Below are 14,258 nucleotides of genomic sequence, written 5' to 3' on the forward strand. Positions count from 1 at the left end.
GTATTCCGGACTTTTGGAAAGTTCCTGTGTTGCCCATTTCCTTTCTTGGATAAAGGGAGGCTTCTTTGTTCACCAGTGGCAGTGGAGAGCTTAGAGCAGCCTATCTATCCCTGGAGGAGTGTTCCCAGCACAAGAATCTGGTAGTCTATTGGCCGTTATGGGCCAATTTCTAGCTCTTTCAAGTCCCCCCTGTATAAAACCCGCTTCAGTGCGGCTTTGCGCGATTTTGCACACAGCGCAGCATAGGGCAATGCCGCTTAATTTGGTTTAAACCACTCTGCTCCACAAAGTCTGCTCTTCACTTTTTCCCTTAGAACTGATCTAGTTCTCATAATAAACACCCTATTCCTACTCTAAAGCTTGACACTTGCTCACTAAAAAATTAAAAGCACTACACCCTCACAAACTCCCCTTGAGTACCTTGTTCCCCATTGGCCCTTTTTTCAATTATAAAGGAATTCCCAATACTATTCTAGCATGTCCAAAAGGTCAGTTGTCAATCTCCTCTCCGGTCCAGCTGGTGAATCTGGGAATCTTGAGGCAATGTTACAACTGCCTCATGTATACAGACAACCCTCTCCTCCTCCCAACAAATTCCAACACATGTGAGAGATGGAACCATATAGCCAAACTGGAGGCTAACCTCGCTCAACTCGGTACTGGCATAACCAGTCCGGGGGAGAAGGAAACCACACTCACTACAATTCCAGTTTCGTATAGACCTACCACGACAGCAAACCAAACACACAAAAACATACTCGAAGGCTCTAAATAAAAATCTGCCTAAGCAACAGAGACCTCCAAAGCAGACACCCAAGCAACCGCTACCCCAAAACAAAACACGTGCAACACATAGCTCACAAAGCCAGTGTGCCAAACAGCCACAGCCCTTAAGGCTAAACAACACACCTGATACACTTGTAATAGGTGACTATTGTCAGGCACACTGACGTCCCGCTCACCAGGCTGAACAAGGAGAAGGTCACGGTGAGCTGCCTGTCGGGCGCTAGGATCCGCCACATAACACAAGCACTCAGGTCACTCCAAGGCAAGTACAAATATGACTCTGTCATTGTCCATGCTGGTGTGAATGACCCGAGATGTACCTCCCTGGACTACATGAAGAGAGACAGAGGAGCTCTCTGAGCATGTAGCCCAGGCCGGTATGAGGTGTGAATGACCCGAGATGTACCTCCCTGGACTACATGAAGAGAGACAGAGGAGCTCTCTGAGCATGTAGCCCAGGCCGGTATGACCCTGAGCTTGAGTAGCATCTTAGCCTCACCAAGAATGATGCCACAATATGAAGACAAGATGATCAATTTCAACAATTGGCTTAAGTATTGGTGTCATTCAAAGGGAATCCAATGCCTGTCAGCCTGGGATGACATGCTCGACAAGCCACGATGCTTCGCTAGGGACGGCTTGCACCTGTCACCCCTGGGCTTTCGGACATTGGCAGAGGCTCTTGCCACCCCCATAGTGTCTTTTTTAGGAAAGGCTCAAAAGACAAACCCCCCTCCATAGGTATCACAAGGGATAAGAAACTAAGAGTAATGCTACTCAATGCCAGAAGTCTAAACCTCAAGATGCACGCACTCGAAACTCTCTTTAGCATGGAGAACATAGATATCTGTGCAGTAAAAGAAACCTGGTTCAAGGCTCCCGAGAGCACCCCTGCACTACCAGGTTATACCTCATACCATGTTTTTCTGCCCCAAAACTTGGACCGAACCACAAAAGGAGGGGGAGTATCAATATTCAAAGACACCCACACCTCTAGGTTGGTGGCACAGCACGAAGCATCAGAGACTATTCATGTGCAACTAACAGTGGGTAAAACTGCCTTCCAGTTTATAGCCTGCTACAGACCACCCTTCCAAACCCAGGAACCCCACTCGGCCTTCCTGTGGAAAACATGAAGGTCTCTCCAAACACCATTATATTGGGAGACTTCAACTACCCAAACAGACTTGGAGCATTACTCTAGCTCCAACACCCTAGCCCAAAGGTTCCTAGAATTTATAAACTCAAATGCTATGGAACAACTTGTTTCCACTCCCACAAGAGGGGAAAACATACTGGACCTGATCATCACCAACATGGGGACAATATGCTCCAGACCAGAAGTGTATCCCTCACTGGTAAGATCAGACCATAAACTAATCACACTAGATATTCACATCCCGACCCCAGCCCCTGCCCAGAAAACCACAGTGAAAAACTTCACTAAAAGCAAATTTCACACTCCTCAAAACCGAGGTGGAATCCTTCAAAGCCCCCGGGCCTGTGGAAAATACCGCCCAGACCGCAGAATCCTTTATAAACGCATTCTATGAATACCTTCAGGAATGCATGGATCATGCAATCCCAAACAAAACCAACACCCAATCCTCCAAAGGCAGGCATCCTGTCTGGTGGACCCCAGCCATAAACAAACTATACAATAGAAGGAGGAAGCTACTACATGATAGAGCAAAATCCCAAAAAGGGAAGGCATCTCTGATCAGTATTAGCAAAAAACTACAGGCACTCATAAAATCGTCCAAGGCCAGCTTCGCGAGAAAAACTGCAAAGGACACTAAGGATAATCACAAGGCTTTCTTTAGTTACGTTAGGAACCTGGGTGGGAATTCCCAGATATGCTCAGAATTAGTCCAAAATGACAAAAAATACACCGAACCCACAGACATTGCCAAAATCCTAGCTGACAGGTTCAGCGCAAACTCCCCCCCCCTCCCTTCCCCACCAAAAGGGCAAATATCTATCCCAGCAGCGATCTGTGCCTGACATATAAAGCCATGTCCAACCCGGAATTAATGAACATGCTGCACCTCAGAAAACCCAAATCCCATCGAGCTACGCGCTCGAGAGACTTGAACCTCAGCACCGAAATAAACAGGACATTCTGGAGGGCAGATTCATAACCCAGAGGCTCCCTTCACTCTGGAATAAAATCCCAGTCCAGGTTAGGCAGAGTCCCTCATTGACTCTCTTCAAGCGGAATCTTGAGTGGATGGGAGATCGTAGATTTTCTCCGGGTATCACTTCTGTGTCACTGTTAGAGGCAAAGTATACTAACCTCGAAAAAGGGCATAGTAAAATTCATTTAAAATGGGTGGCGAAAGACAAACACTCTGGCTAGGCTTGTAAATGCCCTAGGGCAGATAGCCTAATATGAACCTATGAACATACATTATATATATATATATATATATATATATATATATATATATATATATATATATACATACAATATATATATACATACACACACATATACATATATACACATACGTCTATATCTCATATATATATATATATATATATATATAATCTATATATATAGATATATATCTATAATCTATATATATATAGATATATATCTATAATCTATATATTTATCTATATCTATACACACACACATATATATATATATATATATATATATATATATATATATATATATATATATATATATATCTATATCTCCCCATATCCATCTATACACACATACATACACCTACCTACATGTCTTTAAAACTCGTTTGAGCACAGGAAGGACATGCAGACTTCGCACAGAAGTCGCTCCAGCCAAGAAACGAGCCAGAGAACCTCTTGCTGTGAGGCGACAATGCTAACCACTGCACCACCAAGGCCATGTTTTATAAAGAAATTAAAGGCAAGTTAGTATAATACATTCACTAACTGCAATACAAAGTAAGAGAAAAGCAAGCTTATAGTACCTTTGAACAGAAAGAGAGAGGAGATATTGCAAGAAGTAAGGAAGTGGGTTAAGAAGGGAGAGAAAGGAGACATTTATTTTATTTGATTTTGCTGACCGGGCAAATCCACTGGGCTGAATTACAGAACACAAGATAATAGAAGTTAAACAAGAGAGTTTCCAAAGTGATAAACATTTTGTAACATATACAATCAGGAGAAATACATGGAACTTGGTTCAATTATGCCGACAAAAGTTTTGAAATGAACTTTATACATTGGATACATTGACATGATTCAAAGTGTTTAACATAGAAGACAGATAAGCCATACACATACATTTATATAAATTTTTCGACAGACTATGGAGATTAGCTTATTTAGTTTGCATAAAACAGGTATGCGCAACTGCACTTTTTCATATAACATGTTAGGCAAAGTAAGATACAAGAAGGTTTTAAAGGGTGACACTTGAGGGGAGAAGAGTATAGGGCTAGAATGGTCAATAATGAAATCAGGTTATTGAGGAACTGGAGGTAGCACATGGGTAGAGATGTAGACTTTTTGAATAAGGGGTACTATTAGTTTCAGAAAGAGGTAGAAAAGCATTCCAGAGTTTGGCTACAGTGAAACAGTAGAGATATAGACCTACATGACGTTTTGGTCTATTTACTTGGATAAGAGATCGATTTTAAGATCTGAGATGCCGGTTTGGCTGATAAGAGAGTTAGAAAGGAGGTGATGGCTGGGCATTCTAGAGATTTGTGTGTGCTGTAGATAGTTGAATGTATGGGAGGTGTTGGAGTTCAAGCCAGTTCAGGGATTGTAAACAATGGCAGTGATGGGAAGAGTATTTTGCACTGGTCACAAACTTAGCAATTGTGTTATAGCAGATGTCCATCTTAGTTTTTAAGCAGGACTGGATGTTTGTAAGAATGGGGTCACTGTAGAGGAGACAGGGTAGGAGAAAGATTCAGGCAAGCGTTTTTCTAGTAGAGTAGTTTAAGAAGTGTTGATATCTATAAAGGGTACTGTGTTTTTGGTGCGTTTGACAGTTGTGGATGTGTTGAACGAATGTTAAGTTTATTTACAATAACGCAGAGTAACTTGGTATGGGGGACTACCTCTATGGCAGTTTTGTTGGATGAACAATGGTAAAGTTTGATTTATTAAGAGTGGTGGGTTTTTCTGGGGTGTAAAGATCATAAGTTTTTGGTTTTATTAGGGGTTAAGGGCAAGATGGTTGTTCGTCATCCAAAGTTCAGTAATACAGAACGTGTTTTGGGTCATGGTAAGAAGTTCTGTTTGAGGTGCTAGAGTAGATAATAATAGAATCATCTGTGTATTGTACTACTGATCTGCGAGTGATGGCAAAATGAAAGTCGTTAATGAAAAAACTGAAAAGGGGCCCCAAGATTGATCCCTGGGAACGCCTGTGGCAGTATTGAGAAAAGGGGAGAGGGAGCGAAACCATTTGGTAGACTGTTAGTACAATAGTTGATAAACCAGTCAAGAGCAGAAGAGGACATGCCTAGGTGTGAGAGCTTAGAAAGGAGAAGAGAATGGGAGATGGTGTCAAAGGCCTTAGACAGAGGAATAGTGCAGAGAAGAGTCTGTCATAATTGCGATTGAGGTTGACAGTGTTCAAGGAGGACAGGAGAGCAGTTAGTGCTGTGTCCAGGTCGAGAGTCAAGCGTGGTGGAAAGGAGTTTGTTTAGGAGTAGATAATTCATAAGTTGGGTTTGGATGCATTTTTCCATTATTTTAGATATGGGAATAGTATGGCAATAGGCTGGAAATTACAGATTTCTGTGTTACCACCTTTATGTAAGGTAATTATGTAGGCTTTTTTTCCAGAGGGAGGGTATATAGGATTCTTGGACAGATCTGTTTGAGAATACGGATGGGGTAGCTGATAGATCTGGCTGGCATTTGTAGGTACTCAGGGGGTAGGTTGTCTGGGGCAGTACTACCAGGTGAGTTTTAGTAAGAGCTTGGTTATAGTGGAAGTAGGAATAGGAAAGAAAAGTAAAAGGCTGGGGAGAAGAGTTTGTTGACGAGGAATGAGTTGTGGGGTTGTCATTAGGATTAGTTTGAGGAAAGGTGGCAGCCAGTTTGGATACAGTCTCTATAAAGTAGGAATTGAAGAGTGGAGTGAGTTCAGCAGGGGTTTTGTCAGGATTTGGGCAAGGGCTGCTTTTAGTGCCAAGTTCCAAAATCTTTTGGGGTTATAGTTACAGCTATTTTGGAGATGGAGGTAGCACTCTTTATATTTAATGACTAGACATTTGACTTGGTGCTGTGGTAGCGTTGTCGCCTCACAGTAAGACGCTGTCCGGTTCGATTCTCAGCTACAGCGTCTTCTGCATGGAGACATGCGTGAATGGGCGTACCTTCGTTGAAGGTTGTGCGTCAGGGCTGGTAACTCAGCACGTAAAAATCAACTACCAATCATTAGCTGACCGGAGTTCTGCTGTGGCGACCCCTAACCGGGAAAAGCCGAAAGACAACAACAACAAGACATTTGATTTGGTTGTGGAGCTGTTTGAAGAGCTGGAGTTCAGTGGGGTTTTTGCTTTTCTGCCATTTTTCCATGTTCTGTCTCTTGTAATTGTAAGTTGTTTGATTCCTCTAGAAAGCCAGACTGCACGATTCGTTTTTACTCTTTGGTCTCAGAGGCCATTCTATTGAGGATGCTGAGAAATGTTAAATTGAATAATTCAATGGCTTCGCCCAGGTGTATGAATTTTAGAGTACTCCAGTTTATTTTAGTGTACTGTTGAAGTTGGCTAGCTTTCTGGTGGATTTGTACTGGTTAAGGTAGTGGAGGTGGTGTGTGTATGTAGGCAGGCTGATTGTCACCAATATTGCAGGGGAGAGTTCCTGCTGAAGAAATTTTGTTAGGGTCAGAAACTAAAATCCAGTCGAGAATGGAACCACTGTTATTTCTAGGTTGGGTTATGCTTGCAATAAGTTGGGCAAAGTTCATTGACGGCTACATCGGGAGGAGTAGCTGTATGATCTACCCAGTTTATGTTAACATCACCTAAGACTATTGTTTCTTTGTGGATATTGTTTGAGGTCCAGGCTAAGGTTTCTTCTAATATAGGAATATTACCTGGTTTTACGTATATGACTACCAGGCAGAGACTTTTGAGTTTGTTCATTTGTAGATGTGCTATGATGAGTTCTGCTGTGGAGAATTGTGGAACACAGCCCGAGTGGGGAATGACGGTGAAGGAGTTAGGGTACAGAAGTTCAACTCCTCCCCTTTCTTGTGAGGTCTGTATGACCTTAGGAAAACCCTGGAGGAAGAAATTCCATGTCTTTTATGTATGGCTTTATTCATGTCTGTCTCAGTTACTGTAATCATATCGATTCTGGAATAGGATATCCAGGCATGGAATTCTGGAATTTTCTCTCTAATACTTTGTATATTAATGGTGGTGAGCTTTACGGATTTGGGAGGAAGAGGCGCAAATAGAGTAAATCCGGGGTTAGGGTAGATGTCCCCACATTGGGATAGGGTAGTGGCACTGTGCGAGTGTAATGGTGATAGCAATTTGTGCTTAAGAGTTGCACTGTGTTGTGAGAGGTGTTGTTAAGTATGGTGTTATGCGAGTATGAAAGGATCTTCGGTTTGAGGAATAGCAATGTATTAGTGAAGTAGAGACTAGAAAATATGTTGGGAGTAAGATATGTGGTTGGGCAGAAGTGGTGGAGGTGGATGAGAACTGTGTGTGAGTGGGAAGAAGTGTTGTGAGATGAAGGAATTAAAGCAATAGACAGAGGAAGCAATAGTATGGTCATAGTTAGTAGTGTCATAGTTATGAGAGGAATGCAGAGATCCCAAAGGGGGAAGCAATTACTAATATAGAAAGTAGGAGTAGATAGTAAATGATGATGGTAAAGTGGCTGGTTAGATATATTGAGTGGGTGGGGCTGGGTGTACTTTGCTCAATTGGATTATGGGTGGGATGGATCTATATCATGTTATCGTAAAATCAAAATGTTGAACAGCACAAGAGCGAAAGTGCCAAAATATCAAGGGTCCATTTTTGAGACTGCAGCACAGTGAAGACTGGGATATCTGCCCTTTCCTCACTGTAATGCAATCTCAGAATTGGAATATATATTTAGCAGGGGGGGGGGGGCTGCGCCCACCACAATACAAAATTAGAGTTTCAGCATTTTCGTTCGTGAGCGTTCAACATTTTGCATCTTCAATGTTATGATACAGACGCGGTGGGGTATGACTAACTATAAATGTAATTGCTATGGGGATGGGTGGGAATGGGGGTAGGGGAATGAGCCCGGAGTGAGCAAGTCCTTCATTTTTCTTTTCTTCAAAGCCTAACTGGAATCAGTAAGGAAAGGAGAGGAATTAGGGAGGAAACAGTGCAGCAAGGAAACTAGGAGTGAAGGAAATCTGGCTGAAAAATGCCAATAAAGGAGATAAGGTGGGTGAAAATGGGAAAGAGGAAAATTGTAAGCAGTTGTTTTAGAGGGTGTACAGGAAGTAGTGGGGAGTAGATGGTGATAGAACCAGTTAAGAGGGAGATGGGGAAGAGAGTGCTGGGGAAGGGACAGAGGGAAAAAATATTCTGAGAATGCCAGAAGGAAGCAAAGGAGGGTAGACAGGACAGTATAGAGTACGAAAACTGGGAAGACAGAGTAGGGACAGCAGTGGCAAGGTTTTGTACTAGGGCACCACAACATACATACAAATAAATGTGACAGGCAAGGGTAAAAATGCAGACATTAGCTCCTAATCCGTTTTCATTTTAGAGACAAAACTACTCTAGACATTGACAGTGTTTTTTTTTTTGGGGGGGGGGGGTCAATTTCACTGAAATACATCTATTAAACTTGCTAGCTTAAACGAGCATATCCTCCATTTAGATTACAAACTGTCTAAAGTTTAGTAAAAACATGCAGAGTGTATAACTGAACGAATGCTGTAGGAACACAAGTTACGTTTAAAGGGGTGACTAGAAAACAAACAAATAAACAGACACACCGACCCACACACACACACCGACCCACACACACCTGACTAATCATCAGCTATGGTCTTGCTACTCTCCAGAATTAACCCTCTTCTACCACCGTTTTCAGCATTACTCCTATCATCTGTTTATTAATTGTGCTTCTATAGAAATTAAGCCACTACTTGCATTGAGCAACTGCTGTTTTTTGTTAAGTTACTCACAGTACAGACACCAACTGACAGGTCTTTTTTCACAGCTGTCAGTCTGCTAAATTGGAGAATTAAGTAACAAACTATATACCAAGAACTACATTATACACTATCAAACACGAAGAACTCTACAATAATAAAGCATGCAAACAAAAAAAAATGCATATGCACAGCTCACTGATGGAATTTTTCACTTTTACCAAGAAACACGCATTTCAGTTTTTTTTTTCTATTTAATTCTTAACCCAATAAAAAGGTCTTGTTAAAAGTTATAACAGGCTGCAATTAAAACACTTGACAAAGTAACTATCATAAGCATCGGTTTTGCCTGTTGAGGAGAAATTAATAAACCCCATCACCTAGATATGTACTCTTCAAAGTGGTAAGCATCCTTTTCCTGAGGGGGAAAAAAGCCAAAGTATACATTTCTGGTGAATAAGAATTCAACCTGCTTATTCGAGTCATACCTCACAACCCAAAAATCTGGACACAACCAAAATCAAACATGACTCTTACAAATACAGAAAATTGAACGAATTTGCATTAGAATACATTTTCTGATGGTTACGAAATGCAAATCTCCACTCACTGTCATTTTCTGACTTCGACACTCAGTGATTTACACGAAAAATCAGAAGTTATGGGCATCAGACCAAATATACGAGGCAAAATCTGGACATTCTGTGGAAATATGGGCAGCTGAGAGGTTCCAGTGTTGTAACAATATCTGTTGCTATCATAAGCAACTGGCTGGAGAACACTTTACAAACAGCTGCCATCTGTGTATGACAGAACGCGTAAAGTTAAACCCCACTCAAACTCAAAATACTTAACAGTATAACCCGTCATAAATCCTGCCAAATAAAACATATTCCACTATGACAACGGGTTTCAAACATCTGTCGGGAATAAAACGTCTGCTGAAATCGCCACAAACAAAAATAATGTATACTATTCAAAACAGATGTGTTAAAAAGCATCTAGTTTCGTTCAGTCTCTTACAACACACTATTCATCATCGCACCTGTGTATTCTGAGCCAGATCACAAACGCAAAAATAATGTCTTTGCGAGTTATGGCATCAGTGGAGATATACTTAAAAGCCACTTGAATGGATTGTCCAAAATTATGAACTGTTACAACTCTCAAGTAAATCAAACTCGCCACCCGCTATGCAATCTTGTTACAAAAACAAATGCCAGACACAACACAAGAGTAATTTACACTTCACCCTGTATTTTTCTAGCTACCTACCAACAAATTCAGTCCAATGACTGAACTCCACAACTCACAATGGCCTCATTTGATGCCCTAAAACCCGTTACTTCCCTCTTGACAATCTTATTCTCTTGTCCAGTAACTTTCATGCTGTAAGAACCATAACTAACTTGGTGACAACGGCACACATTGTTCTCACACACGCTCCATGCTGTTCTTCCAACCATAATCTTCCACTACTGCCTCAGCCCCTTTTATTAATGCCCCGGTACCCCATCTCTGGCCTCACCTCCTCTTCACTCTCACTCCTAAAGCAAAGACAAGCAGCACGCTTTTTGTAACCATCGCCATCATAGGTCCTGGTTTGGTTCGACTTAAGTTTCATCATGATCTGGGCCTCCGGAGAGGGAGGACTACCGCCGGTCAAGTTTCGGCTCGTTCTCCTCACCGCACTCCCCTGTATACAAACGGGGCTCCGTCCCACCGTTCCACACGAGCTGACGGACAAAACTGTGCCACACCGGGGCTCGGGGAAGAACAGTCGTTTTCCCTCTCGCCGCGTTCTTAAAAGCTTTCTTGCCACCGTCAACCTTCACTACACTGTTTAAGACTCCTTCGCCGCTTCATTCTCCTCCAGACTCGACCGCGACCACTCGCTGACAAACCATCGCCATCTTGGAATAATCCTACGCAAACGGCGTAAACTACCCCGCCGCGTGCACAACCCCACCCCCCACAACACGCTTTATCTACTGTCTGTACTTTGTCCAGCAATCTCAGTTTTTGTCAGAGTCGTGTTGGCCTGTTCAATGAACTCGTGTGCAACAAGCCATTTAATATTATCTTAATTCTACAACAAATTCCGTAAAGGACACACAGATTGGTATCGAAAGTGAAACGTAAAAGCGATTCACAGCTTGTGGGCACATCGGCGTTAAATGACTAGCAAGAATGTGGGTCGCTTGTCTAGACGAAAACGAGCGAGTGTCGCATTGTACCCATGTTGGTTGTTTTTTTTTTTTTGTCGCTGTTACGCGTGATATTTGTGATTAAATAACAGCGGAAACACAACTGCATAAACTTCGCTCTCAAACGCAACTATACCCAGAGCTCTTAGTCTATTTACCATCTGAGTCAGAAAAACCCAGAATAAGATAATTTGAATTCATTTTTTCCGAATTAAAGAAGTCTATAGCTCTAATTATTATCGTTATGCGTTAAGTGTAAACCACCACTTTTTCTCCTAAAATCACCATTTGTGGAAGACCAGAGAAAAAAATCAAAATCAGGGCTAGTTGGAATATTATTCATAACTGCGTGGATGTGTGTATATATTATATAGCATATGTATATATATGTGTGTGTGTAGGGGGTCTTTCTCCCTTAAATAGGTTCATAGGTAGGTACTAAGCTATCTGCCCAAGGGCATTTATAAGCCTAGCCAGAGTGTGTTGGCTTTCGTCGCTCCATTGATTAATTAACTGATCGTCTGTCAAACAGGGCCAATGAAGTGATCCCAGGGATGTATTTTCTGTTACCCATCCACTCGTCATGGTTTCTCTTGAAGAATGTTAGTGAGGGGCTCTGCCTGATGTAATGTGGAATTACACATTAAAAATTTAACTCAGAACTCTTTCTCAAGCAACTACATCACTGTAACTGGACTCCTCTAAAGTCACTACCTCTCAATGATGCTGTTCAATACTTCAGCTCCACATTTTTATCTATTTTACATCTGCATGCTCCCATACGCAAGATTAGAATAAAAACCAAACCTGCCCCCTGGATAACCAACAATACTAGGCAACTAATCATAACCAGAAACAAAAACTGGGCAAAATGGCGTACTTCCAAAAAACAAGCTGACCATCAAACCTTTCGTGAATGTAGGAACAAAACAAAAAAGCCATACTATCTGATAAACAGAACTACTACCTTCGCCAACAACTATCCAATAAGGAACCTAAAAAATTTTGGACCACCATTAATAATCTACTAGCCCCAGGCCAAACAATCACACCCAACCTACAGGACTCTAACCCTGATAACCCTATACAAATAGCTAATTCCTTTAATTCCTACTTCACAAATACTATACAAAACCTGGCGAGTCACCTATCTCCTGACACCTCAAATCTGCACTCCTTCTCCGTTAATACACCACCCTCATTTCACTTCCATCCCATCCCTACATCATATATTTTCTTCACTACTTCAAAAACTAAAGCCCTCCTCACCCTCTGAAGACAAACTCCCTGCTGAGTTTCTGCAAATAGGAGCCAAAGCTGTAGCTTTTCCTATCTCTATTTTGATAAACAGATCCATCAATGAAGGAACTGTCCCTGATATCTGGAAAATATCACACATCATCCCACTACACAAAGGGAGAAAATTTATTGATCTATCGTCCCATAGCTTTGTTATCCCCTATTGCCAAAATCTTAGAAAAATGTATCCATAAACAATTACTAAATCATCTTCTCCAAAACAACCTACTTGCTAGCTGTCAACATGGCTTCAGACCTTCCCATAGTACCACCACTGCTCTGCTCTCCTTCACAAACACCAACACTAACCGCAACTTAAACAATCTTTCTTCTGCACTATTCATTGACCTGTCTAAAGCCTTTGACATGGTAAATCACAAAATGCTCCTCCACATTCTCAATTCTCTATCACTGGATCCTAACAGCTGAACTTTGTTTCAATCTTACCTCAAAAACCGTCAACAAGCAGTACTCTGGAAAAACTCAATATCTGACTACCTTCCTATTTCCCTAGGTGTCCCACAAGGTTCTATCTTAGGTCCACTTTTTTCCATCTTTATCAATGACCTTCAATCAGCTATCCCTTTTTCTAACTGTATCCAATATGCAGATGACTCCACTATTATCTGCACAGCTACCTCTTATGCTGAACTTCAGTCTCTTACACAAAAAGCCTTTAACACAGTTGAATATTGGTTTTCCCAACGCTGCCTCCTACTCACCCCTAAGAAAACAAAACTTCTACTCTTCTCCCCAACACGTAACCAAATACCCCTACATTTCTCAATCACTTCAAACAACAATACTAGTATTTCCCCCGAAACCACCACAAAACTACTAGGAATTACAATTGATAATAAACTCAATTTTGAGAATCACATTAACTCTACTATAAAAAGTGTGAACAAAAAAATAGGAACCCTATATAGAATTAAACCATTTCTTACCCCAACTACTAGAATTACCCTAGCCAAGACCCATCTAATCTCTACTTTACTCTATGCATGTCCTATTTATACCAACCTGTCAAAAAAAAACCTTAATAAACTAGTTATATCCTACAACAACATTGCTAGATTTGCTACCGGATCTCCTTTTAGAACCCACCACTGCATTAATCTAAGACAACTTGGCTGGCTCGAACTTCCTAATCAGATTATACTTCAACAACTAGTAATAGCCCACAAAACTACACCTAAAAACACTGCAGGAGATGGCTTATTCTCCAACTCAGTTGGGAAACACTGGAACAATTTACCTGCTGATATCACATCCCTGACTTCTCTTCCTATTTTCAAGAAGAATCTCAAATTGTACCTTAATAACAAATGGCTCTGCCCCTGTATTAACCCTGACTAGCTAGCCCTTCTGTCTCCCATTCCTTCTTCCCCTTCTCTACCCAATAACCCAATAAATGTTTTCTAAAGTTCCACAGCCACTCCTTAAGACAGGAAACTTACCCTTTGAACAAGTACTCAAAAGCTTCTTCTTAGGTGCATGTTTGCCTTCATAAAAAGTACAGTTTTGTACCTACCATAAATGTAGATGTTCGAGGATCCACATTGCTGCAGTCCTAACTATTGGGTAGTCCGCTGTCCAGTCGGCCCGAATACCAAAGTATAAGGCTGACGTCGGTCAGGGCGCATTAGACTGACGTCAGTACGTCAGGGTACTAATGCGCATGACCGACGTCATATCCTCAGTCTTTTCTTGCCCCAGATGTCAGAAGACCCTAAAAAGACAAGGCCCAATATACCTGCACCAAAAATATGTACAATATATACAAAATTATCAGCATATAACCTCACCTACACAACCACCCCTAAACACAGAGGGAAGGAGGGAGGTAA

The 14,258-nt window shown here is 41.5% G+C and overlaps 1 protein-coding gene across 1 annotated transcript in view; it reads right to left on the reverse strand.

Annotated features, from left to right (window-relative positions):
* The window catches only part of NUDT3 (nudix hydrolase 3), a 578,627-nt gene extending 567,660 nt beyond the window's left edge, over positions 1 to 10,967 (reverse strand). Inside the window, exon 1 of the mRNA XM_044076550.1 lies at positions 10,431 to 10,967. Within this exon, the coding sequence (XP_043932485.1) occupies positions 10,431 to 10,529 (99 nt within the window). The 5' untranslated portion in view covers positions 10,530 to 10,967. The remainder of the gene's footprint in view (positions 1 to 10,430) is intronic.
* Between the last annotated feature and the right edge of the window lie 3,291 nt (positions 10,968 to 14,258).

Source organism: Protopterus annectens, chromosome 7.part0 (assembly GCF_019279795.1).
Source record: "Protopterus annectens isolate FY-2018-M chromosome 7.part0, PAN1.0, whole genome shotgun sequence".
Classification (NCBI taxonomy): Eukaryota; Metazoa; Chordata; order Ceratodontiformes; family Protopteridae; genus Protopterus; species Protopterus annectens.